This window comes from Danio rerio, chromosome 17 (genome assembly GCF_052040795.2).
Source record: "Danio rerio strain M-AB ecotype USA chromosome 17, GRCz13ab, whole genome shotgun sequence".
NCBI lineage: Eukaryota > Metazoa > Chordata > Actinopteri > Cypriniformes > Danionidae > Danio > Danio rerio.
In genome coordinates, this window is record NC_141037.1 from 15,790,389 (window position 1) to 15,817,486 (window position 27,098).

Here is a 27,098-nt window from a genome sequence, read left to right on the forward strand (position 1 = left end):
AATGTATAGAAAAGTCCACGTTTTGGAAGTAGTGGGGCTGAGAGTATTAGAGGTGTGTAAATATTTAAGCAGCGCAGGTCTGCACATTGTTACTGGAGCGGGAGCTGATGGGAATGAGTCTGTGATGATCTCTATAAGCAGCTCAAAATCGAACCCGCTCTTTGAATCTACTTAAGGATTCAAGCCAAATTCTGTCTGGATTACATGACTTATCTATGTAACGCCTGTCCAACCCTTACTGTCACTGTAATTACTGAGCAGAATTTGGGAGGAAGTGCTTTAATATCATTGCAAATAACACTGAAAGAGAAGTCAATGCAAACATATACTGTCTGAGATCAGTATCACAGTGGAAATCAAAATTAAAGAACAACATACCCTGTCCTAAATTTCAAAGTCAAAAATAAGCCATGATTTTTAGGGCAAAATAACCATAAAAATGCTACAGTAAAAATATGTAACCAGGTTACTTAAAGGTCCAGTGAAGTGTTTTAAAATGTGCATTTGTTATTTGAAATTGATTGTAAACTAAACTTAAACATGAAGATCCTAGCATATCACTCCAGTTGTGTTTTTACATTTTTTCAAGATACATTTAGAATTAATTTCTGTTATTCATTTAAAATAATAATTGCATAATAATAATAATAATAATTTAATTTAATTTATTTCTAATAAAGTACATTTCTAAAAGTATGTGGTTCATCCAGGGTGCCATTTAAACTAGAACCGCCACTGTTGGTGGAAGTGACAAACTGCAAGCTTTGGATGTTTTTATTTTCTAAATGTGAATTTTGTCACTGTTTTGAAGCACACTAGATATCCTTAAAGGGCAGCTACGATGAAAATCTACTTTTGTGAGCTGTTTGGACAGAACTCTCTGTATGTATAGAGTGTCCACTGTCATATTGGAGTGATATAAACCCAACAAGTCTCTTTTTTAATTTCCTAAAGTTAAAACAGAAGCCAAATGCCAGTGATTTAGAGTTCCACAGCAACATGACGTAAAAGTGGATTTTCCCTGCCCACCGATTGATTGACAGACGCCATGTTTCTATATTAACATGTATACACGTTCACAGAACATTTTTTAACAGACAATCTGAAATCCCTAAATTCTCAGTGATTTTATAAGTTAAAAATGTTTTTAAACAGAGCATGTTTGTAATAAAGGCAGTAAAATCACTATGTAATTCTTAACCGCTATACTCACCACGACCACATGGTGTCAGTAAATGCTAATATGTGTGTGTACTGCAAACAGCATTTGTGTGAGACTCGTCATTTCAGAAAGGCTTGAATAAACTCCACCACAAATACATCAAAAAAACTTACTTGCTATTTTTTACCAATGAGCTGTATTTCAGCTTCATCTGAGTCTGTCTTATCACTGACTGCTGTTTATCTAATGTAATGCATGATGAGAAGCAGACGCGCATGTGGGGACGGTAGGCGGGGTGAAGGTGCTCATTTGCATTTAAAGTCACAGGCTACAAAAACAGCTACAATGTATTAAGACACCGAAATGAGCAGATTATGGAGGCTAAAATAAATAATACTAATACATAGTTTTAAGGGACCGATATGTACCCTTCAAGTGCAAACGTGTATCTTTTGAAAAAGTTGCACCCCAGAAACAGCTTGTGTACCTTTATTTCTGAGAGTGTAGAATGCTGCATCTTTATACTGTCACTAACTCATTCAGTTTCTTCAGAAAGTCTAGCTGTCTACGAAATATAAATGGATTTAGGAGAATTTGAATTAAAGGCCTCTGCAGTTCTTTCATTATCAAAAAGAATCAAAAGACTAGACTGACCTTTGCTGATGACTTTATGCTGACAGAGAGAGAGAGAGAGAGAGAGAGAGAGAGAGAACCAAAGTTCAAAGTTCACTAGTGATGAAAGCAGGTTGATGAGTGCATGTTTGAGGGGATTAAAGCTAACTGCAACTGTTTTTTAAATAAGTGCAAATATCACTTATCAATAGTGACGTTTGGAAACATTGTACAATTAATCTAGATAGTGTGCATGTTGAGTATCTGTGTTTATGCAAATAAGAAACTTTGAAACACATCCCTGGCCCGTAGCCAGGGGGGTTTGGGTGGTTAGAAAGATAACCCCACCCCCCACTGACCAAGGTAAAGAATTTGTCCTTTACATGAGCCCATTTGTCCAATTTCGACTTGCCATCCTAAGTTATCAAAATAACCCATTGAAAAAGGCTTTAAGACTAAGTGGAATCTGATGCAGGTAAAGTCAACTTTCACTGTATCGTTGTTATAGAGAAAACATTTTATAAGTAACTTTTATTTTAAATCTTGGACCTTATTCTTGAAAGAAAAAATGGGTAATAAAAAGTTGTGAAGCAGCAACAGTGGCCCATAATAATACTTATTATGCTATTGTTGTTATCCATGAATTTTCAAATGAACTTTTTCTTTACAAGAAAAGCTAGAAAAGTCATGAAGCTTTACATAGTTTTTTTTATTATTATTATTAATCAGTTGGTCAAATTCTGAGACTGAGGACAGTTGAATGTGTTTGCCAGTTTGTAATTTGCCTAATAAATCACAATAGGCCACAGTTTTAAATTTAAAACTTTAACAGATTGCTATTTTCTCCCCCTGTATCCCTACACCCAAATGGCACCCTAAACCCTTGTGGTCTATTTCTAAATCCACATTTTTTTTATGTAATCCTGCTTTGACTTTCATGTATAATTCAATTGTAAGAATCTTATAAGAAAACATTGCACACTGCAAAGCTATCTATCAACTTACTATACTAAAGTATACGGTATTACACAGGTTTCTGTAATACTTGATTCTCATTGGTCAATCAAGACATTGAGATATGTTAATCCAGCCCAATCTTATGAAACCCAATTTTATGTCACAAAAGTGGCTAATTCATACAGATTTATATGTTAATGTTTATATGAAAACTTAAATTTTTTATGCTTTAACTGCCCCACCACAAATTTTTGATTTATTTATTTATTTTTTTTGGTGTGGGGGGGGGGGGTGTGTGCATGTATTAACTACTAATGAAATGACACTAGCTAACACACTCAATGCACTTTTTTTCAACACATCCAATAATTTTCAAAATATCAACCCATACCAAATGGTTGATATGTCGATTTACTGGGATTTATACATATACTATGAAAAATCTGAAAATATGAAGTTGTAAGGCCAATTTATTTTCAATAATATTAAATAAAAAATACTAAATCATCTTTATTTTTTGAAGTGTGGCATAAAATATTTCAGAATCTCATTTAACACACTTTCTTGTTTTGGTTTTCTTTTTTTACAATAAAACCAAAATCAAGTTTAGTAGTGTAACAAGATTATATTTGATAGATTTTTTTTTGTAAACCAACAATACTGTGTGTGTAAACCATTATTTAAAACAGTCAGTCTTTAAACAACTTTAACAGTCATTATTTAATACAGTCAAAACATGGTCAACCATTTTGGTAGAGAAGGCAGTTAAAAAAGGAGGCATGTTCCCAACCCCATCCCTAAACCTGTCCCTAATTGGGGGATGAACAAATCCAACTTAAATGTACAAATGAGATTGTACACTGTAAAAACCAAAAAGTTAAGGTAACTCAAACCATTTGAGGAAACCGAATGCAAGAAACAATTTAAGTTAAAAAAGTAATCCCAGTGAGTACTGTGAACTTAATCCATTTGTGTAAATGAAGCAATTTGAGCACAGTGAAAGCCAATAAATGAAGAGAACTCAAACCAACTGAGTACTGTAAAACCCAATAAGTTAAGCCAACTCAAACCATTTGAGGAAACCGATTGCTACAAACCATTTGAGTAAAAAAAAACTAATCCATATGAGTACTGTGAACTTACTCTAATTAAGTTGAAGTAATGAGGTATTTAATTAACTAATTACCTTCAACACTGAGTTCAAAACTCTTTCCAAATGAGTAGAATTAACATTAAGCACATTTTGAGTTAACTACACTCATTTCATTTGTAAAGTTGGCTTTTAGGTTTTACAGTGAACAAACTAATACAAACTAGCCACTAAATCAAAAAGTTATAAATTGCCGTCAGATTTCATTGGTTATTTCTAGATAACAGCAGCTGAAATGAGGCTCATCTGGGTACACTGTAAAAAATGCTGTGTCCCACACTACTAATTTGTGTGGGGGCAAGATAAAGAAATTAAGTTACAAATTTAAGTGGATTGAATATAAAACAATCAAGTTGTTCCCAAAAAAAAACCCTCAAGAATTGTATTGTTCAGCTCATTTTCTGTAAGTAGTTATAACATACAACAAACATATTTTTTGTGTACTACAAATCATCTTGACCGTTAGATAGTATAATTATAAACATATGTATCTGCTGTGATGCTGCTGTTCGTGACTGTTTGGTGGCACAATGTTCTCAAACTCAATTCCTGGAGGGCCACTGTAGAATTTAGAGAGCTCTGCAAAGTTTAGTTCCAACCACCTCCAACTCACACTTGCTTAATAGTCTCTGGTAGTCAGTTGGATCAGCAGTGCTTGGTTAGGGTTGACCAAAACTTTGAAATCAAGTTTGAGACCTGTGATTTGGCACCATCTTGACTGAATAGGTTCGTGTAAGCTGCATTCAGCCTTTTCTTTGTCTTAAAGCTGTATATTTAATTAAAAGTTTAGTAAGTTAATACAGCTCAGATCAATGTATTAAGCCCCTTTGAATTCCTTTTTTTTATATATATTTCCCAAGTGATGTTTAACAGATTCAGGAAATTTTTATGTCTGATAATATTTTTTCTTCTGGAAAAAGTCTTATTTGTTTTATTTCGGGTAGGATAAAAGCAGTTATATATTTAAAAAAAAACATTTTAAGGTCAAAATTATTAGCCCTTTTAAGCTATTTTTTTTCGATAGTCTAAAGAGCAAACCATTGATATACAATAACTTGTCTAATTGCCCTAACCTTCCTAGTTAACCAAATGAACCTATTGTCTCTTTAAGATGTATAGAAGTGTCTTGAAAAATATCTAGTAAAACATTACTGTTATCATAACAAAGATAAAATAAATCAGCTATTAGAAATGAGTTATTAAAACTATTATGTTTAGAAAATCTTCTCTCCGCTAAACAGAAATTGGGGACAAAATAAACAGGGGGGCTAATAATTCAGGGGTTTTAATAATTCTGACTTCAACTGTACGCCTAGCTGTACATTATCTCTTACGTAGCTTATCATTGCCTTGTTTATTCAACAAATTCTCTTAGCTGTTTGTTTTTGTTTCTGCAGAAATAAAGCTCCAGAGTACCAGACAAAAAGAGCCAGAAGTACAGAAGATTATGGGCCCTCTGAGGGGCTCAAAGTCAATCCCGCAGCTTTGATCTGCATTTAACCCTTATGACCAAAAACTGTGAGAAGCTTAAACCCCACTCTCTCTTCAAAAAGCCATTCACGTCTGATCAAACTTGGCAGAAAATTTTATACCCACAAAGAGCCGGTTCCATAAAACATTCTCTTATTTAAGCTCTTCAATAACGTATAACTACATAAACATTCTCATGTATCAGTCATTTCAAACAATCATCAATCAATGCAAAAAGAAGTCTGCTCATGTCAGAAACAGAACAATATCTTGACCACAATCAAGTATCTTATAGCATCCAGTCCACCATAGAGCGTGTAATGTACAACCACAGTCTTTGTTCTAACAACAATTACCTGCCTTTTCCCAATCAAATGACAAAGTACTTGGTAATTTCAGAATTATTTACAGTACATGGATGAAGCCCATATATAGGAAACAAAGCAGCTCTTTAGCTACAGCATAGCCAAGCATTAACAGCATTGTTCCAGTTGTTAGAAAACCTAAAGAGCTTGCCATGATGTGAATCTTCCGTTCCAACACATCCCAGAAGTGCTCCATTGGACTGGACTAACCAAGTATATAGTGAACTCACTGACATGCTCAAGAAACCAGTCTCAGATGGATTACACTGTGGTCTAACTCAGGTAGGCTGTGGTCAGGGCTGGACTGGGACAAAAAAAAAAAAAAAAAATCAGCCCTGGCATTTTTGGCCAGAGCTTCCCACCACAGAAAATCAGAATACTACCCATCTGTTCACACCCTTGAATATGTTTACCAACTTCTATTCTATAAACGCTCTAAAGCCATAAATAGGAAATAATTAGAGTTGACAAAATGACATTTATTATTATAATACAATTATAATCCACACTGGAAGTCCATCTTGAGTGTGCCTGTGTGTTTTGATCCACACAGTTAATGCTGATTAACATAATGAAAAAAACAATGCATCAGATACCCTAAAAAATTAAAACTCAACAGTGAAACATCAAAACATAGCTTAAAGATTCTATATAGCAAATCAATTTAACGATTAAAAATGCAACAAATATTTATTTGGGTCCAAACTACAAAACTAAATAATTAAAAAATGAATAAGCTTTGCTTACATTGCACATTAGTTTGATCACATATAAATATCATTCTAACTAAAGTGTATAAATATTATAGCTGGGCATAGATACATTTTTTTTTAATCTAGATTAATCTCACTGTAATCTTGGAATTAATCTATAGATACAATACTCATTGGAATTCTGCCAAAGGCATTCACAATATGTGTACAACCCAAATAATGACTAAAAGTAAGTTTTTGAGAAAGGGTTTCTCAAGCCAGGTGGTACATTAGACCAGGGGCTCATCTCCTGTTTCCAAAATGCATCACAAACTGCTTGAGGAAGCCGTTTTATATGCTAATTGGTGCTGAAAATAAATAGTTCAATAAGATGGACTTGTGGTTACTAACTGTTTATTCAGTTAAACATGAATTTTGAAAAGTAGGCCTAAATAAGTTTGAAACAGCAATTTTTGATCGCCTTAATCTGACTAAAGTCATAACTGAGCTAAACAGAAATGGAATTAAGACATGTGGAGTATGCTTATATTAGTGGCATTGTTGAAGTAAACACCACAATCAAACTAATACCGTCATGAAGGACTTTTTGCCATATTTTCGCTTGCCCAATTTACCCATACCACATGTCTTGTGGGGGAAACTGAAGCCACCCGGAGGAAACCAACGCGAACACTTGGAAAACATGCAAACTCCACACAGAAACGCCAACTGACCCAGATCGTGCTACCCACTGACCTGGCATCCTTTCTAGTCCAATTTTGCCAAACTTGCCAATAATGTAGCCACAGTTTGTTGTTGCTGTTTGTTATCTGACAGTAGTGGCACCTTTACGCTCATATTCTTCTGCTATAGCTTATCTAGGCTTGATATTGTCCGTTTAGAGACGCCCTTCTGAAGGCCTTATGTTGTAATAGGAGTTACTGTTGCCTTTCTATCAGTTTAAACTGGTCTGGTCATTCTCCTCTGACTTCTGGCTCTAATAATAATTTTTTAAATATAGTTACTGGTTTAGAACATTCACTGTAAACCCTAGAGTTGGTTAGAAATCCCAGCACATCAGCAGTTTCCGAAATACTCAGATGAGCAGATGTTGCCATATTTAAAATTCTTTTTTTTTTTTTGACGTTTACTTTGAACTTATGCAGTTTATCTTGACCTCTACATCCCTAAATGCAAAGAGTTGTTGTCATGTGACTGGCTGTTTAAATATTTATTATTATTATTATTATTATTATTATTATTATTATTATTAGTATTATTATTATTATTATTATTTTATATAGATATTTACATTAACCCATAGTTGAACAGCTGTTCCTAATAAAATTTCCTGTGATACATCAACCAGTACAGGTAATATTATATAACTCAACATATACTGTATTTAGGGTTGAATTATATTTCATTTCCACTCTAGGAAAAGAATCGCTGATCATATTCATAGTTGACGTGCTGTAGTGTTCAAATCTCAAAATGACAGACACTAGCGCCACCCACTGGTTACAGATAGTAATTGACAACATTCTGAGGTCCTCCATACAAAGATTTTATTACACAAACCACATTTCACTAAAGCAAATCATTTACAGGAAATCCAAATAATTACTCTAGTTTTTACTGGTGGCTCAAAACAGATTCTTTTAGACCAGGGGTCTCAAACTCGCGGCCCGCGGGCCATTTGCGGCCCTCAGTGCAATATTTTGTGGCCCGCGTCGACCGCTGTACTCTGACAGAATCAGCGGAGCGGGGAGAGAGAGCGATCCCCGCTCCGCTGATTCTATCCGTACACAGCGCGCTTGTCACTCAATGCGCGTTGTCGCGCGCGTTTTGATCAGCTGTGTTGTCGCGCGCGTACTCGAGCGGTGTTGTCGCGCGCGTACTCAAGAGCGGAGTTATCGCGCGCCAACTGAAGGGCAGGACCGAGGGTTTGTCGCGTCGCGGGGGCACTTTTGATCATTTTGGAAGGGCACTTACTATGCAAGACTAAAAAGGGCATGTGCTCTGCACAGGTTGAGCCCTATGTGTGCACGTGCCTGCCCTGCATCTAATATATATTATAGGTAGATACAGACTGGTACAGACTGATGTGACTGGAGTGTGGTGGGGGTGTTTTATTTATACATATATACGCCTTTTTTTAGGTGAGGGAATGGAAGTTTTGAGTGAGTTCCCCCACTTTTTTCCCTAGGACTTCAATAAGTCAAAGTACAGGTCTAGACTTAATGATGATCATCTTCAAGCCATACTGAGGGTCTCAACTGCTTCCGCTCTAAAGCCAAATGTGGTTTAGATTTGTGAGAAGAAGCGCTGTCAAGTCTCTGGCAGCAAGAAGTAGGCAAAAGATGCCATGTTCAGAAGAACTGTTCATAATCTTCACTCAATGTTCTATTAATGTTCAGGACACTTCATGTTCAGAAGAAATAATTAAAACTGTTAATAATGACATTTGAGGACTTTTTTTTGTGAAATCCCTTATGCGGCCCAGCCTCACCCAGACTTTGCCTCCTGCGGCCCCCAGGTAAATTGAGTTTGAGACCCCTGTTTTAGACAGTCTGCTCTGTTTGAAATACAATAGATTAGTGTTGTCAAACATATTGATATATCGCTAAATATCTATACTGAAATATTTTAAATGACACAATCTTGTTTTGGTTAGTATCGATACTGGCTTTGTTCTCTTGCACTCTCTCTTCTCACCAGAAACAGGTCCATAGCCAGCCTATAAATATGGGTGGTTCTTTTTTTCTCGAAAAGTGGGCCTAGTTGCAGCTATTTGAGGTTCAAATACTACTTTTAGTGACATGTTAAGCACTAATTATCTTATATTTTATAATATTAATTATATTTTTTGTTTACAAACATGTATGTTTATTTACAAATGTGCATTTAAACTGTAAGTTATTACAGTATTATATGTAATGAGATTAGAATTTTAGAAATGTGAAAAATGCTCATTTTTAAATGCCAATTAATTTTCATGTATCATAGACAAACAAACAAAAAATGGGAATCTGTTAAACCTTGTTTTAAATTAAAAACTGTAGCATATAGGCAAATAACAAATTGGCCAGCTCATTTCCAGAATTTGTCCATTTAAATTATAAAAGCTTTCTTTTATTGGCTATTTTATTGGTTATTCTTCTTAAAGCCTTTTTCTATTGGTCATTTTCACAATTGATGATGACATACAGTCAAAAATGGGATAAATGAGCTCATATAGGGGCCAAATTCTGGACTTTGTCAGAGGGGGGGGTTGGTCTTTCGTACAACCTAAACCCCCCCGGCTACAGGCCTGAGAAGAGAGATGAATAGTTAATTATACACTACCTGACAAAAGTCTTGTTGTTGATCCCACTTGTAAGAACAACAAATAATAACTTGGCTTCTAGTTGATTATTTGGAAGTGTCAGAAGGTAGATTTTTCCCATAAATCATCTGTTGAACTGCATCCCAATCATCACAAATACTGCAGAACACCTATTGGAACCCACATGGACCCAAGATTCTCACAAAAATCTGTCAAGTTTGGTGAAGGAAAAATTATGGTTTGGGGTTACATTCAGTATGTGGGCGTGCAAGTAAATGGCAACATCAACAGCTTGAGGTATCAAGACATTTGTGCTGCCCATTACATTACAATCCACAGATGAGGGCAAATTCATCAGCAGGATACCACTCCTTCTCATACTTCAGCCTCCACATCAAAGTTCCTGAAAGTAAAAAAGGTCACTCCACGAGGTACTCCACGATTAGCTAACCAAGTCACCAGACATGAACATTATTGAGCATGTCTGGTGTAAGATAAAGGAGGAGGTTATAATCTTTGAATCCAAAGAATCTTGATGAACTCTGGGAGTCTTGCAAGAACGCTGTCTTTGCCATTCCAGATGGTTTTATTAATATAATTATAATTAATTAATTAATTAAGTTATTGCAGAGATGTATGGATGCAGTTCTCCAAGCTCATGAGAGTCGTAAAATAATCTAGAGGCCTTTGCCTTTCATCTAAGCCAATTCTGATACCAAATGATCAACTAGAAGTCAGGTTATTATTTTTTGTTTCTAAAACTCGGATAGGTGACAAGACTTTTGTCAGGTAGTGTATTATTGCAATTTTAACACTTTTTTTATCAAAATAAGATGGGATTGCACTAATTTATTTATTTATTTTATAACTGATTGCCTTTTGGACTTAAAAACTACTGACATACCTGGTATAAGCATATTATGGTTAAGTTATTTTTTGCCTTTTTACTTCATTTGCATACTTTTGATGTGGTGAAATTAGTTCTCCACAGTATGGAAAATAGTATCGGATACCGATATTTTTCAAGATTTTGCATCGTAGTTGAAAATTCCAGTAATGCGACAACACTACAGTAGTTTATTCAGTTCATTTTAGGAATCACCGAACACAACAATTTCAGTGTAACTCAAATCAAATGCACAGACCATTTCTCCTCAGATGTGAGAATCTACCGGTGTGTTTATTTGCGTATTACTGCCTGTAGATGCTGTAGCTGAGCCATGTTCATACTGCCGCCACCACACACGATCATTACCAGCGGGCCGAGAGGTTTAGGAAGACGTCCCTCATCCTGGAGCCTGTTGACGACACCGCTGTACACTGCAGCCAATGAAGCTCCGCAGGCCAGCTCCACCAACACACGCTCCTCATCTGCATACAGTACACAACAATCCATTGGACTTATTGCTCTTACAGTACTCTTACAAAAATAACCTGTAATATTCCCACATTTTCATGAACAGCAGAATCAAGGATTTTCACCATTAATTTTCAGTAATGCACCTTTGTAATTCACACCCCAGCATATGTAGTGCTATGGAAGTCCTTACTGTACTTAACATTTAACTTAAACTTAATACTTACATTAAAGAGAGTACTTTTTTTTTTTAGGTTTTAAAAAGTCTTGATAAAAGAAATTTGTTGAATTCACTGCTGGTGATATTCAAATGCGATATTCAAAATGATTCTTGCTGTAAATAGGAAAGACAAGATTCACTTTCAAGTTGTTTTGTCTTTTTTTTTTTTTTGGTGTTGTGCAAAAAACTGCATGAATACAATCCAGTAAATATAATTAGTGTGTTGTTAACAAAAATAAAGAACTGCAAAGGGAAAATTAAGTTTAGAGAAATAAAAATGAAATTTGCAAACAAGAAAAGAAAGGCCCGAGGCTCTGCTTGATTTTTATATCTAATTTATATTATATTTTGCTATATTTCATTTTATAGTATTATTCCTGTGGTAATCTATTGTATCCTTAAGACAAATTATTCCAAGGAAAAAACATGACATGTTCAATACTTATTTTCCCCGCTGAATTTAAGTCATAAACCTAATATTATCGTGGTTACGTGTGATATTACATCCACATTCCTGTAGTATTTACAGAAGGATTTTGAAGAACTCCATGTATTTTTCATGTAATATTCTTGTTGTAATCTGTCATATCAACTTCTGATTCCTGTAGTATTTTTACAGGATTCTGTTGTAATGTTTACAATACTCCTATAAAATTCTTGTGGTAAGATATGGTATTATTTTCAAATCTCTGTAATATTTGTAACAGGATTTTATAGTTCTGTATGTAATATTCCTATAGACCATTTTGAGGGATGTAAACAGTAACAATGGTCCTAACATGTTTCCTGTTATACATTTTTAATTTTCATAGCTTCCAGGAATTCAAAAAACTTGACATATTATGCTTGATAAATAATGCTATGGTAGCTGTTTTAATGTAAAGTTTTGATTGAATTGCCTTTTTTTTTTACAGTTATGAAATAGTTTGATATTAAACAGGAAATGTAAACGGGTCAATGGCATTACTACAATGAAATGGTCTATAGTAGGTCTAATATTTTTGTGGTATTTGGCTATTTTTACATTTATGTAGTATTTAGAATAAGATTTGTTTAGTAATATTTTTAATATTCCTGTGGCAATATGTGGTATTATGTTGTTCACATCTTTCTATTACTTTATGTAAAATCCATGTAATGATATTAGCGATTAACAGTTTTATCGACTCTTAAGCAAAATACAGAATAGAACACAGTATCACTGTACAGAATCAAATACCCTGTTCACAAACACAAAGAAACTAGTCCCCAACTAAAGCATTGTGGTCACAACTTGGCTATAATTAAATTTAAAATACAAAGTCAGAATTTTTCACTCATTGTGAATTTTTCACTCATTTCCAAATACTTTGACCATTTTTTATAGTCCATGTAATGATCTTGTCGTAATGTGTCATAATGCATTGTGTAATATGTGTCATAGTACATATTAGGAATATTATGTACCCCATGCAATATTTCCATAATATTTTTGTGGTAATGTTTTATAATAGATTAACATTTTTGTATTATTTACCTCAGGATTTTACTGTACTCTAGTTAATATTCCTGTAATATTCTTACAAAAAAAACATAGAAAAAGCACATATGGTATCTAATGGTAAATCTGGTACACCAGAAAGAGCTGTTTCCCATTCATGTGTACATTTATGCTGTACTGTATGACAGGATTACCACAGGACACATTTGTAAGGCTATTAAACTGCTTAGTAGCTTCAATCATATTGATAAACTTACCCAGGAACAGTTCCACCGCCTCCAGGGCCTGCAGGTCTGTCACCACCTCTGAAATGACAGTGGGCCGTTTGCCGTACTCAAATGCTTGCTGGCATGCCGTTTTTGCTCCCAAACATACCGCTTGACTAATAGGCAGTGAATTGCATGTGGTTAATTAAACTTAAATTTGACTGGTGTTCATTAATGTGTAATGATTTCTTAACTTGTACCTTGTAATGTCAGGCAGGGTAACTAGATTTTTGGCTTTCAGGGCAACATTGAAACAATCAGCACCTTTGGTCTCCATACACAGGACAGGCACATCGCCCCAGCCCACCTCATCCAGGCCCTCTATCACTCCACAAAACAGACCTCCACCACCTACAGACAGCACTATAAGTCCAGGTCTGGATGGGAGGGAGGCTTTGAGTTCATGCACAATGCTGGAATGTCCTTTCCTAAAGGTTTTGTAAAAATATGTAAAAAAGCATTAAACAGTACATTATCAAATGTTGCAATGACCTTAACTAAAGATTTTAAACTGTATTCAGTTTATATATGACATACAAGTTCATATGTTGATTTCACATACATAAAATATGTCAGATATGCAATATATATTTCAAAATATTGTAAAAATGGCTATTTACATGTGTTTCTTTTTAGCTATTGGAATTATATGTACATATCTGTTCAAATATATTAGTATAACTATATATAAATGTTCACATATGTTTATATATAGCCATATTATATATAAATATTATAGTATTATTATATAATATGGGTGGTTCATGATGCTGTGGCAACCCCAGATAAATAAGGCGACTAAGACTAAGGTGAAGAAAATGTAATGAATTTAATAAATTATTATTATAATGAATTAATGGTTTTATTATTATTATAATTATTATTATTATTATTATCATTTTCATTATTATTATTATTATTATTATTTTTATTATTATTATTATATTAAACATATGTCTAAAATTATCAGATATATGTTTAGATATATGCGTTAGGGCTGCACCATATTTGGAAAAATATGACATTGTGATTTTTATTCTTTCTGTGATATATATTGTGATAAGACTACAAGTTACTTTAAAACAATATAATGTTGCAGACATATATTTTAAATATTGCAAAAATTGTCGTTCACATATATATTTTTCAGAATAAGGACTTTTATGTCTTATGTAATTACCATATATTAGATTTACATCTAGGGCTAGATTTACCTTTTTTGTGTCATGAGCAAAGTAATATAATTTTGAGGCCTCTCTAAACTGAACACATATATTTTGATGCATATTTTATATTTATAGTTAAAGTCTGAATTATTAAACCCCCTGAATTATTAGCCCCTCTGTTTATTTTTTCCCCATTTTCTGTTTAACAAAGATAAGATTTTATCAACACATTTATAAACATATTAGTATTCATAACTAATTTTTAATGACTGAATTATTTTATCTTTGCATTGATGACAGTAAATAATATTTTTCTAGATATTTTTCATCTTCTATACAGCTTAATGTGACATTTAAAGGCTTACCTAGGTTAATTAGGTTAGCTAGGCAGGTTAGGGGCAAGTTATTGTATAACAATGGTTTGTTCTGTAGACTATCGAAAAAATATATAGCTGAAAGGGGCTAATAATTTGACCTTAAAATGGATTTTGAAAAAATAGGAACTGCTTTTATTCTAGCCAAAATAAAACAAATAAGACTTTCTCGAGAGAAAAAAATATTATCAGTCATACTGTGAAAATTTCCTCACTTTGTTAAATATCATTTAGGAAATAATTTTAAAAAAAATCAAAGGGGGTTTAATAATTCTGATTTCAACTGTATATTCATGCAATATGTTTTAGATCTTTTCTTTAATATAACAATTGTCTTAAAATCTTTCAGCATTAAAATAAATAATTTAATGTGTTATTAATAATATAATCTGTTATTGGGCCCCCTGAATGTGCATAGGTATTTGCCTAGAATGCAAGGGGGCTTTACAGGATAAAGTCACTTAAAAACATTCAATATCTACTGTACAAACTCACCAAACCAGAGGTTGGTTGAATGGGTGTATTACAGTAAGACCTTCACTTTCAGCCAATCGTAGGGCCTCTGCATTTGCATCATCCCATACCTACAATATGACAAAGATTTCCCTTGTAAAACCTTGATAAGACCTGGAAACAAATGCATGAATGACAACTGTGATCTTGCCTTGCCCACAGCTTTGACCGTAGCTCCCTGGTCTTTAAGTTTCTGAGCTACAAGTTCAGGTGTCGATAATGGTAAAACAATAGTGGCTGGTAGGTTAAGTTTTCTTGCTGCATATGCTGTGGCCATTCCAGCATTACCACCTATAAGTACATACAGGGACAGAAAAAAAAAGAGTAATATGTAATTTGTATCATGGAATGATGTTAAACGCAATACTGACAATTTTGTTTAACAAAAGTGTAAAGAGACAGTTCACTCAAAATGAAATTTTATACACCTAAAGTGGTTCTGAAAAACGTTTTTGGACAGAATAAACATGTAGTGTTAATTTGCTCCTATAGAAGTAGGTGAACAAGTCACATCTTGGATAGCCTGTATACAAGTAAATTCACAGCGTAAACTTTCATTTTGGGTTGAACAAATGGCTCAATATACCAGAAACGTACATTTTTACTTAAAAAAGTGTGACAGGGTCTGACATTTAGCTTGTCATCCTCAAAAAAAGCATACAAATAAATAATTATAGAATTAAATAAATAGTTTTAATTTTATTTGCATAAGTAAATTGTTGAGGGTCATATATATTTGCAAACATTCTGTATTTGCACATATTCACCTAATAAAACAAAATAAAAATCATATAAAAACAAGCATAAAATCGTACAATTCAATGATAGAACGCATCTTTGATCACTGTCAGCTTCTACTCCGTCAAACAATGTCACTTCTGAGTCATAGCCTTACAAGTGTATTGCATGCATTATACTCTGTATATACATGTTTCTTTTCAGCTATTGGAATTATATGTACATATATGTTCAAATAAATTAGTATAATTATATATAAATGTTCATATATTTTTATATATAGCCATTTTATATATAAATATTATAGTATTATTATATAATACGGGCAGTTCATTATGATGTGGCAACCCCAGATAAATAAGGCGACTAAAACTAAGGCAAAGAAAATTTTATGAATTTAATAAATAATTATTATAATGAATTAAGGGTTTTATTATTATTTTTATCATATTAAACATATGTCTAAAAATATTAGATAAATGTTTAGATATACGTGTTAAGGCAGCAACATATTTGGAAAAATATGACACTGCGATATTTATTCTTTCTGTGATATATTGCCATAAGACTACAAGTTACTATAAAGCAATATAATGTTGCAGACATATATTTTAAATATTGCAAAATTGCCGTTCACATATCTATTTTTCAGAATAGGAACTCTGTATATACTTCCCAGAGATGTACATTTTTCTGGACCATTTTTGAATGACAGCATTCATGGAAGAGAGCATGGTTATTACTTGAAAAGTTTAGCATGTCCAATAAAATAAGAAAGATACATTTTACCATTTTGCATAATGTATATCCTACAAATTCCCATATTGCTAATTATTTTGATATATCTAATTCGTGTACTGTCTGCAATTCACATGAAGAGACTTTATTTCACTTATTTTGTAGTTACATTCATGTTAAACTTCTTTGGAACAACAATATTTTTTATTTATCGTCCTTATTTAAATATTATTTAAATATATCTATAAAAGATAGGTTTCTATAATAAATATAGATATAATAAATATATCTATAAAAGATATATTTCTGTATTTCTCTGGTAATGATCATGCTCTCAATCTTATTGTAAATTGTTTATACACAAAAATAAGTTCCTAAAGGAAATAACTAGATTTAATACTTTTCTTGATGAAATTTCATTCAATATTGAATTTCTTAAGCTTATTAATAATGAGATGAATACGTTATTTAAAGCTTATGATATTCTTTTTTCTTAATGATTGATGCTTTCACTTCAATACAGTGATTTTATTTTTTTAAGATTCAATTAAAAAAATGTATTGCACACATATGTCAAATTTAATGCAAAAGTGACAGGACTGACAGAAACATGGGGACAATCGTAAATGTATTTGTATTATATATTTGCCGCTTTTTTTTTTGTAGAATTATTTATCATTTTTTGTTGTTAATCAATCGATGTGAATGATAACAACTTAAACTTGCTATTTTTGAAGTATTTCTTCCTAAAAGACAGTTTTTAGCAATAACAAAACTATTATAGCTGTAGGTTCAATTGGGCTGAGGACAAGGACAATGACAGAGTTTGTACATTAAAGTGTTTTAAATAAAGAAAAAAACCTAAGAAACAAATGAATGACATATTCCTTTACAGAACAGCTCACAGAAATCAAAAATCAGTCCATTTTAGAAATTTTTGGGATGAAATACTTTTAATTCACTGTAAATTTTTCTATTTTAGGTACAGATAATGTACGTCTCTGGTGGAATGAGCCAAAGAAACATCTATACACGAATGGAAAAAAACGAATGTTCATCATTTCACTCACCTGAAGAACAAATTACACCTCTAGACTTATTAGAGCTTGCAACCTTATAAATGAATAAAAACATATTGTTATTTTTTGTACTCCTGGAAAAAAATATGCAGTTCTTCCTAGAGGACACCAGAGGGTAGTGCGAACACACTATACAGGCCTGAACGTGCTCCGAACGTATTAAAATTTAATAATGTAAACTAATTTTAAAATACGTAATGGGTGACATTTATATACAGTTATATGTTTTTCAAGAAATTTGGTTCTTAACTTTTAGAAACAAGCAACATTTTTCCTCACATTTTGACACATGTATCCTATTCCACGGATTTTGAAGGAACCGGCGGGCTGTGAGCTCTCCATCTTCAGATACACGGTGCTACCCACCAACTTGGACATGCCCGTGCTCTCGAGAAGTGGGGTGACGACGTGAAATCCATTTTGCTTTGACATTTTTTCCTCAAAATGTTCTGCAATGCAAACAGATAAGAAGGGAGAGAGAGCAAACAACAATGTCCCATTACGGTTGGTAAACAACCTTAGCACAAACTGACGAACATAAAACATGATCGATTTCGCGCGCTTTTCATCTCAAGTCTGAGTTTTACACATAAAAAGTACAATGTCTTACTTGTTAATTTGCTGTTTGATAGTCCACTCACCTATTCCGTTGCTAGACGATTCTCTTTAGCATGAGCACTGCCGAGGAGCTCAAAGTTCATTTGCTGACAATAAAGCAATCGGGCACTAATGAACTAATGTCCAAAGATGCTAGATAAACCTCAACAGCTTGCGAAATTATGTAATGTAGGGTAAACTTGGGTTATTCATTTATGAGAAACTGTTCTCAAAGATATCGTAAAAGTAACGTAAAACAGTCTGGGATAGTGCTTAACTTGCATTTAATATTATGTTTATAGTCATACTGATTGCTAACAGTTGTCCACCTCGATAAACATAGGATTTTATAGTCAAACTATAGTAATGAAACAAAACAATGAGAAAAAAACTTAGTAGCCTATCAGTAATGTGCATATCGAACTACACAACAAGGCCATCATTATATATATTGATATTTCAAGACTAAACCCCCAAAGGCATTTTACTTGTGCTCAGTACACAGCATCACTATAAAACACATGCTTTGAAAAATAGAGCCAGTACAACTTATGACTTTGTCCCAATGTGGAAATTTTATTGTGCACATATACATGACATTACATAAACTGCTCTTGTATGGCAGCACAAACACTCGGCAGATCCTGGCTCTTTTGGCAGCCATAAAAGCTTATATCAAGCTGTTTAAAGAATTTCTTTTTACTTCCATTAAATAAAGAACCCTTAAAAGGGAATCATGTAGCATAAAAAAATATCAAGCCTGACTTAAATTAAGCATAGGAATATGCTATAGGTTTTGTGTGATATGTTGACAGTATCCCCTGTTGAAGAACAGCCACTGTATTAGTCATGTCATCAGTTTTCTTCCAGCACCCAAGTCACAAATGACTACACAATTTCACCTCCTCAAGCCCATATAATCCTCAACACACACAAACATACATACATACATGTTTCCATAACAGGCCACTTCCTTATCATCCATCAGTAGCTTGACCAGCCTCAAGGCCTCTTTGTAAACACTTTCCAGCACCTTCCTTCCTTTTCCCTGAATCAGCGACTTCCTAACCGTGGGAAATGAAACTTCAGTTCCATTGGTTTCCTCTTTGCCTGATAATACCCACAGAGCACGAAACATTGGAATCCAAGACCGCATACTCTGTCACCAACTCTTATCATCATGTCACATGCACTTCCCACTCTTACAGAACACATCCCACTCTGAAACACTCACAAACGCACACATACTCAGGAGGTCTGTGCTGTGGAAGAGGACAGAATAGCTAACATGTTCCTCAACAGAGATATGGGTGAGAGGGACACTGCAAAAACAACACATCATAGTGACGAATAAATCTGGGATGCAAACAGAAGACCACTGAATTCCCCGCTCATGGGTAAATCCATCTTGTCCGACACCAGACGTGCTCCATCATCTTGCCACCCCTGTGGGCTCTGTGTTGTGGTGACGGCAAAGACAGGGCAGGGCAGCATCCCACAGTTTCATGCCAAGTGCTGTGTATAATACTGTCTCTTCAGGCCATCTATGCCAAAGAACGTTGCCTGGGTTTGATTCTTGGGTACAGCTGGAAAAACAAGAATGAACAGCAACTTCCAAATTAAGAAGATACTTTGCAAACTATTTACAACTTCCTAATTAAAATTTGAACAAAATATTTTAATGCACAAAATTAGGGCTGCACAATATTGGGATAAATTGCAATATGAATACTACTGATGGGTCATTCTTTTTTAAAAATTTTTTGGGGGGGGGGTTTACCTTTAATGTAAAGGACAGTAGAGATTATCGACAGGAAAGCATAGGGAGCAGAGGGGAAGGATCGGCATAGGACCGTGAGGTGGGAATTGAACTCGGGTCGCCGTGAGCACCGCAGTGCATGTGTCGATGCCCTAACCACTACACCACTGGTGCCGACGTGATATGTCGTTCTTGAACTATTTGGTTATTTTGAGAAAATCTTTGTACAACTCGAGAACAATGTGTCCTTTCAGAGTAATTTGTCCATTTGCGCATGTCCCCATTCGTGCAGGTGGAGTAGAAGATTGGTTCCTTTTTTGAGTCTTCTATCGGTCATCTATAGCTCTTCTATAAGTCATTCATTCATCACGTGAAAGACAGAAGCCAATCATATGCATTTAGAGCCGGAAAAAGATTTGATCTGTTCATTTCTCGAGTCCTCATTTTTAGTTGTTCTTTCATCTTGTGAATGATAGAAGCCAAAAGTATATATTTAGAGCCGGAAAAAGATTTGATTCGTTCATCTCAAGTCCTAGGTTTGAGTTATTCATTCATCACATGAAAGACAGAAGTCAATCATATGCATTTAGAGTCGGAAAAAGATTTGATTCGTTCATCTCTCAAGTCCTAGGTTTGAGTAATTAATTCTTCATGTGAAAGACAGAAGTCAATTATATGCATTTAGAGCAGAGAAATTATCTGATCCGTTCGTTTCTCGAGTCTTTGATTTGAGTCATCTCTCTTCACATGCTGTCACGTGATGAATGAATGACTCAATAACCAGAAGACTCTAAAGGTGAACTAAACTTGGCTCTTTTCAGCTCAGACTGTGTGCATTGGTTAAGACTGTCAGTGTAAAGTGAACAAACTACTCAAATTTATAGACATGTCAGAAGAGGTGACCTGACATAATAGACTTAAGACTAGGTAAACAGTATATAATTGTTTTTTTCTTTCTTATAGCACTCTAGTTATGACTTGTTTGTAGTGTGATCAACGTTTGGTGTAGTGGTAGATGCGTTTGGAAGCAACTTTAATCATTTTAATAGTATTTTAGCGAAATTAACTAAATGACTTGAAAAAAGATGTTCATCTCACTGAACGAGACTCAAGGGTCAGAGTCAGTAAAATAATCCGAACTGCCCATCACTTCTAAATACAATTTTACCAGATGACTTGAATAGCTAATTCTTAGAAAGAATTTATTATTTTATAATTATTTGGGTGATTTTGAAATAAAGCTACAAACTTTTTTACAAAATTTTTTCTGCCTGAACTTGCTTGAAATGCATGTCTCACAGTCCATAAAAACACATGCAAATGATAACCTTTCTCTCTATTATGGTTAAACTTTGCAATGTCTCCAGAAATCACATGTGTTCTAAATTGTGGTGCCCAGTCAATAATTATCCCATCTTGAAATGGCACATACTGTAACTGTGGATGTGCACATTGCATTGTTGATGCTGAAATGATATTTTGTGCAGCCCTAGAGCAAAGAAATAAATGAGCTTATGCAGATATCTTACCCCTAACAAGTTGCGTGGTACATAGCCCTCTTTGTCATTTACTTTGGCCCACCACCATTCTGTCTCGCTGTCGTCCCTACGACTCATTATAGTGAGAGCATCACCTTCACGAAAAGACAGCTCATCTGCACTTTGAGCTTCATAGTCCCACAGGGCATAAACAGTCCCTTTATTCATTACCCCCAGTTTCTCCTGCACACCTGGAATAAAAAGAAAAACTTAGCTTTAAAAATCAGGAACCGTTATGAAACTACACCCTTAACAATAAGTATAAAAAATGTTTTTGGAAATTACCGTAAAGAAACTGAGAGCACTGGACATAACCTTCCTCCATCTCTTCACACTTGTCTGCTGCCGTCTCCACGTCACTGATAGTAGTGGCAAAAATGGCAGCTCCAGATTCCACCAGCAATTTACAAAGATGAACATTGTTGCATGAAGCTGCACAATGAAGGGGTGTCCTGGTCACAAGAGAGATCATAAATTAGAAACTAACGACATCGCTTTATAGGTAAAAAATTTGTTTGTACAAAATAAAATGAAAACATCAAGTATTCTTTAATACAGGCAAATTTCAGGAGGTAAACTATCAGAAAAGGTGATACTCCTTACCATCCATCGCTATCAGCTGCATTAACGTTGACCCCAAAATCCAGCAGGAATTTTACAATATGGTGATGACCTGCACATACCGAATTATGGAGAGGGGTGATACCTTCATCATTTGGTGTGCTAGGATTTTCCACCTGAGGATGGAGTCAAAACAAATTGAGAAGAAATTAACTTAAGGTCAAGTATACAGTGTGTACTTAAGGTGTGAGGTGCATTTGGCAGCTAAATTGTACCTCATAGATAATCCTTTGCACCAAATCAAACTCGCCCTCCAAAGATGCATCCAAAAGTAGTGCAAGAGGATTGAATTTGACCCTCAAGCCATGACCTGTCCTCTCAGAACCAGGCTTCTTCAAGTTGGTACGCTTGACCTGTGACATAAAATATTAGTTTCGTTTTCACATTTTGAAGACTAACATTTAAAACTACATGAATACAATGAATAAGTGTTATATTAGATAAAGAGGGTACATCTACATCTAGACAACATGCTATCGCAAACTCACGGTAGATAAACCAGGAGACATTCCCGACTGTGCTGTGATGTCTTCCTCTGCAGGGGAGTGGGGTTCTGGTACTGAACTAGGTTGTGTGTCCGTGACATTTGTGTGGTTGTTGTTATGATTGTCCTCATGGGTGTCTTTAAGAGAATGTTCTAAGGCATCAGCAGACTGGGCACCCCCTGAGTCACTAGAAAGATGTGTCAACTTGTTCTCATTGTCATCAGCTGTAGGAGACACAGAAGCGGTGGGAGGAGGAACCATTACCAGCTCTGCTGAAGGCTCAACTAACATGCTTGACTCCATCAGGTTCCCATTAGCTGTGTCTACATTGCCCAAAGCAGTGGCCATGTAGTTCAGAGGACTGTCAGGCTGGTAGAAGGGTGTACCACCTACTCCACTCTCAATACCCCCTGCAAGGGTGTTGAATCGTTGGTACAGGAGCTTCTGGATGTTAGGCCCACTGGGGCCTTCTGGTTCTGTGATGGAGCTTCTCTTCTTCAGTGGTCGGGGAGCATTGGATAACTTCCTTCTTAGCACCTCCAAATCAATGTCACTTTGGTAACGGAGAGGGGAGTGGGCAACAGGGGTCAGCTTGGTAGGGCTGAGAGGGCGAGGGATGTTTTCCACACTAGAAGGAGGTAAGGGATGGTTCTCTTGGGCTGCCTCTCTGTCTGTCTCATCTGTGGATGACTGCTGGTAGAGTGGAACTGGAGACGGAGAGGTGGAGCCTGGTAGGACTGGTTTTCCATATACTGTAAGAAAATTAAAATAAATAAAGTTTAAAATAAGGAAACGTGTAGTCTAAGCTAATTTCCTGCTTAGCTGCAACTGCATCTTACCTGCTTTAACAGCAGTTCTGCTGCTACCGGAGTAGTTTTTGGCTGTAGGCTGCTGCAGGTACATATTGTAGATTGAGCTGGAGTTCATCGTGGCAGGGCCCTTCCTTGGAGATTGGGGCCTGGAACCTCTGTCTGGAATAAAGGGACGCACCGCAACAGCAAGAGGAGGTTCTGTTCTCTCACCGTGAGGAAAAAGAGCTGACCCAGGCGTAGGACTGGGAGGCACAGTAATCCGCTGTTGGATTTGTTGTGAAGTGGAACCAGAGGTGGGGGGTGCTCTCTGCCAACCTAGGGTGCCAGGAGCAGAGCGGGGCAAAGAGCTGGTAGCACAGACTGTGGAGTGATGGCCTGCACTGGGATAGGTTCCATAGATGGGTGGAGGCTGCTTAGACAATGCTGTTACTGTCCCTAAGAGCTTAGGGGCTTCCTGTAAAGAGACAACACCACGAGTTAAGCATGGACAAGACTCAAATACGTCTTTTAGAAGAGGCTCTAAGGAGACTGTTAAATCTCACCTTGTCTGAGGTACCCATCTTGCTGGTATGATCTAGGTTTGCGTCTTTCCAATCTGGAGGTTTTAGAGGAACCCTATTACTGCTGAAGGAGGGCCAGATTGCATCATTTGCTGTTGGGAGCACAGCAGTATTAGTTACAAAGGAAGAGACTGAGACGTATATGTTCTTTCTTCAGTCAGCCTCATTATGACAGACTGACCTGCTCATTGGGTCATTAAAGCAGGAGATGAGTCTCAAACAAGACTACACTCACTTCTCTGACCCCTGTGACATCAGGGCACTTCTAATCAGGTGTTTGAGTGGGGTATATTTCTGTCCTGTCCTCTGCTCAGATCCAGCTCTCTTTGGGTTAAATGGATTACTAAGCCTATGTGTCCAAGTCCACTGCGCTGCTTGTCAAAGCCATGGGCGATGACGCATGTTTATCCCATCCGTCTGACAGACACGCTATCAAACTCACTGGCTGAGTCCCACAATGAAGAAATGCAGTGAAGCAAATGACTATAATACTACATCAACAAATATGAGTTTTATTTTCTCTAAATAGGTCAAAATCTTCCAGCGATTAACGGTGGTTAATGTTGAATGTAGCCCTTTGTTATGTATCCTTAAGGCAATACTTACATCTTCATGACTACTTACAAAAATAAACATTGTTACATAACTGCTACTTTTTTCAGTTGAGAACTGTCTTGTGAATCCAACTTTAGCTTCTACTGGACTACTATACAGTAAGTGTACTTATTAAGTGTGCTTTGAAGAATAATGAGTGCAGCTTAAATTGTCAATGCACTTTATGTTTGCCGGTACTCGTTTAGCCAAGGCATTATGTATAGGACTTTCTCTGTTGTCTACTGACAACCTTAGTGCAAGATGATTTTTTTACGATTTATTATTTCAGTGTGAGTGAATAATTGATCAATTAATTCTGGAGTTGTTAAATATACCTGTTCTACACCATAAATCTTTTTTTTTTTTTTAAAGCAAACACAAGGAAATGTCTATATTGTGTAACCCTTTTTATGCATTCTGATCAAAGATTTCCTTGTGCCTGAAAAACTCACTAGAAAAACAGTCGGAGTCTGGCCCATTGCTAGGCTCTGAGGATGGCACCAGAGGGTCCACTATGATGTCTAAGTCTGAGACCTTCCATGGGCCTGCAGGCATCCTCACCCTGTCTTCCTCTGTCCCGCCGCCCCAACATATGTGACACACAAGCATGACAAACGAATAGGGGAAGGAGAAGAAAAGATGACAGACATGAGAAAATGGAAAAGCATGTTAGCAATTAAAGGCTGGATGAAAAACAAAGATGTTTTAGTATGACATTAATGAGAATATCTAAATAAAGATATGTTTCAAAACTTGGTGCTTATGAACTCTCCCTTTTAGATGGAAAGCGATATTGGGATTCTTTATCCAACTAGATGTTAACGCTTATGACGTCAAGAATGACAAAGACTTCAAATCAGAAAAATGAAAGAGGCGTAGAAAGATATTTCAAATGAGATGAATGATTTCACAGTGGTGGTGTGAAAGAAGATTCATTTTCGCAAGGAGAGCCGGTGAGCAGCTTTCTGCTGCTGAGTGATGGATATCCACACAAGCTTAATGACACTATACATCTATCATAACTGATACAGCAGTATCTTCCTGAATGGGGTCATGACCCTTGTAAACCCATTTGATGTGCACCATTTTTACCACAGAGATCTTTTATATGGATATTTTTTATGTGTAAGAATATCAAGAGGGTTCTCGGATACACATTCACCCCTTGACAAATCTACAGACATCCTTCAAAATTTTCGGTTACAGTGCTAGAAAGCTGCAAGCACAAAAGTAAAGCATGGTCAAAGAATAGGAGACTGACCTGATTTGGAACGAGCATGGTTGACTGTGGAAAAAGAGTGTGGCTTCAAGGGCTCTGGAGGTAAAGTGTAACCTTCCTTTCTTCCAGGCACTGGGACCTGGATGTAGGGACAGACCGCTGCCACCCGCCCTGAACTGCCAGGGGTAGGCTGAGGGGAGGGAGGACCATTCATTCGGCCGAGCTACAGAGAAGAAAAATGGTCACTCAATCCACAAGTTTGCAATAAATGGTTTGTTACTACAATTCTATTCTTTACTCTTATGCATTTGCAGTATATAGGCCCTTGAATGTGGGTTCCCATGTGAAAAGTCATACTTTGGTCTGAAACATTTTTAATTAGGTTTAAATGAATAATCAATTCCAGGGTACAGCGCATCCGGAAAAAAATTCATAGCGCTTCACTTTTCCCACATTTTTTTATGTTGCAGCCTTATTCCAAAATGGATTAAATTCTTTTTTCCCCAAAATTATACACACAGTACCCCATAATGACAATGTGAAAAAGAAATTTTGAAATTGTTGCAAATTTATAAAAATGAAAAAACCCTCAAAAAAAAAATCACATGTACATAATTATTCACAGCCTTTGCTCTAGACTTTGTTGATGCACCTTTGGCAGCAATTACAGCCTCAAGTCTTTTTAAATATGATGCGACAAGCTTGACACACCTGTCTTTGGGGTTTTTGCCCATTCCTCTTTGCAGTACCTCTCAAGCTCTATCAGGTTGGATGGGAAGCAACGGTGTACAGCCATTTACAGATCATTATCAGATTTTTCAGAGATGTTCAACAGGATTTTGGTCTGGGTTCTGGCTGGGCCACTCAAGGACATTCACTGAGTTGTTGTGAAGCCACTGCATTGATATTTTGATGGCGTGCTTTGGGTCATTGTCCAGCTGGAAGATAAACCGTTGCCCCAGTCTGAGATCAACAGCACTCTGATGCAGGTTTTCATTCAGGATGTCTCTGTACATTGCTGCATTCATCTTTCCCTCTCTCTTGACTAGTCTTCCAGTTCCTGCTGCTGAAAAACATCCCCACAGCATGATACTGCTGCCACCATGCTTTACTGTAGGGATAGTATTAGCCTAGTGGTGAGCGGTGCCTGGTTTTCTCCAAACGTAACCCCTGGCATTTACTCCAGAGTTCAATTTTAGTCTTTGAAGAGTCCTTGACTCTGAAGAGTCCTTCAGATGCCTTTTGG

General features: G+C 35.8%; 2 protein-coding genes across 25 annotated transcripts in view; both read right to left on the bottom strand.

Moving 5' to 3' along the window:
• Window positions 1-7,959: 7,959 nt before the first annotated feature.
• On the bottom strand, window positions 7,960-18,374 carry sdsl (serine dehydratase-like). 2 transcript variants are annotated; one of them, XM_087289313.1, is made up of 8 exons: window positions 18,278-18,350; window positions 17,947-18,116; window positions 17,659-17,701; window positions 15,264-15,403; window positions 15,095-15,183; window positions 13,260-13,487; window positions 13,051-13,175; window positions 7,960-11,107 (listed from the first exon to the last, which is right to left on the bottom strand). In XM_087289313.1, exons 2-8 carry the CDS (start codon window positions 18,097-18,099, stop codon window positions 10,917-10,919), a joined length of 969 nt encoding a protein of 322 aa, XP_087145439.1. In that variant the 5' UTR covers window positions 18,100-18,116; window positions 18,278-18,350; the 3' UTR covers window positions 7,960-10,916. The 2 variants fall into 2 exon arrangements, with proteins under 2 accessions (XP_087145439.1, NP_001314865.1); NM_001327936.1 differs by having other exon boundaries at window positions 10,428-11,107; window positions 18,309-18,374.
• Window positions 18,375-18,813: 439 nt separating this feature from the next.
• Window positions 18,814-27,098, bottom strand: part of ppp1r13ba (protein phosphatase 1, regulatory subunit 13Ba) — a 77,475-nt gene continuing 69,190 nt past the window's right edge. For 12 of the 23 annotated variants that reach the window (XM_087289263.1, XM_087289260.1, XM_088651257.1 and 9 more), the window contains 10 exons: window positions 25,895-26,075; window positions 25,086-25,205; window positions 24,022-24,131; window positions 23,507-23,933; window positions 22,671-23,419; window positions 22,398-22,535; window positions 22,165-22,298; window positions 21,847-22,013; window positions 21,553-21,752; window positions 18,814-19,850 (listed from right to left, as the gene is read on the bottom strand). In XM_087289263.1, the coding sequence (XP_087145389.1) occupies window positions 19,809-19,850; window positions 21,553-21,752; window positions 21,847-22,013; window positions 22,165-22,298; window positions 22,398-22,535; window positions 22,671-23,419; window positions 23,507-23,933; window positions 24,022-24,131; window positions 25,086-25,205; window positions 25,895-26,075 (2,268 nt within the window). In that variant the 3' untranslated portion in view covers window positions 18,814-19,808. The remainder of the gene's footprint in view (window positions 19,851-21,552; window positions 21,753-21,846; window positions 22,014-22,164; window positions 22,299-22,397; window positions 22,536-22,670; window positions 23,420-23,506; window positions 23,934-24,021; window positions 24,132-25,085; window positions 25,206-25,894; window positions 26,076-27,098) is intronic. The other 11 variants (XM_087289267.1, XM_087289266.1, XM_087289264.1 and 8 more) reach the window with 2 other exon arrangements.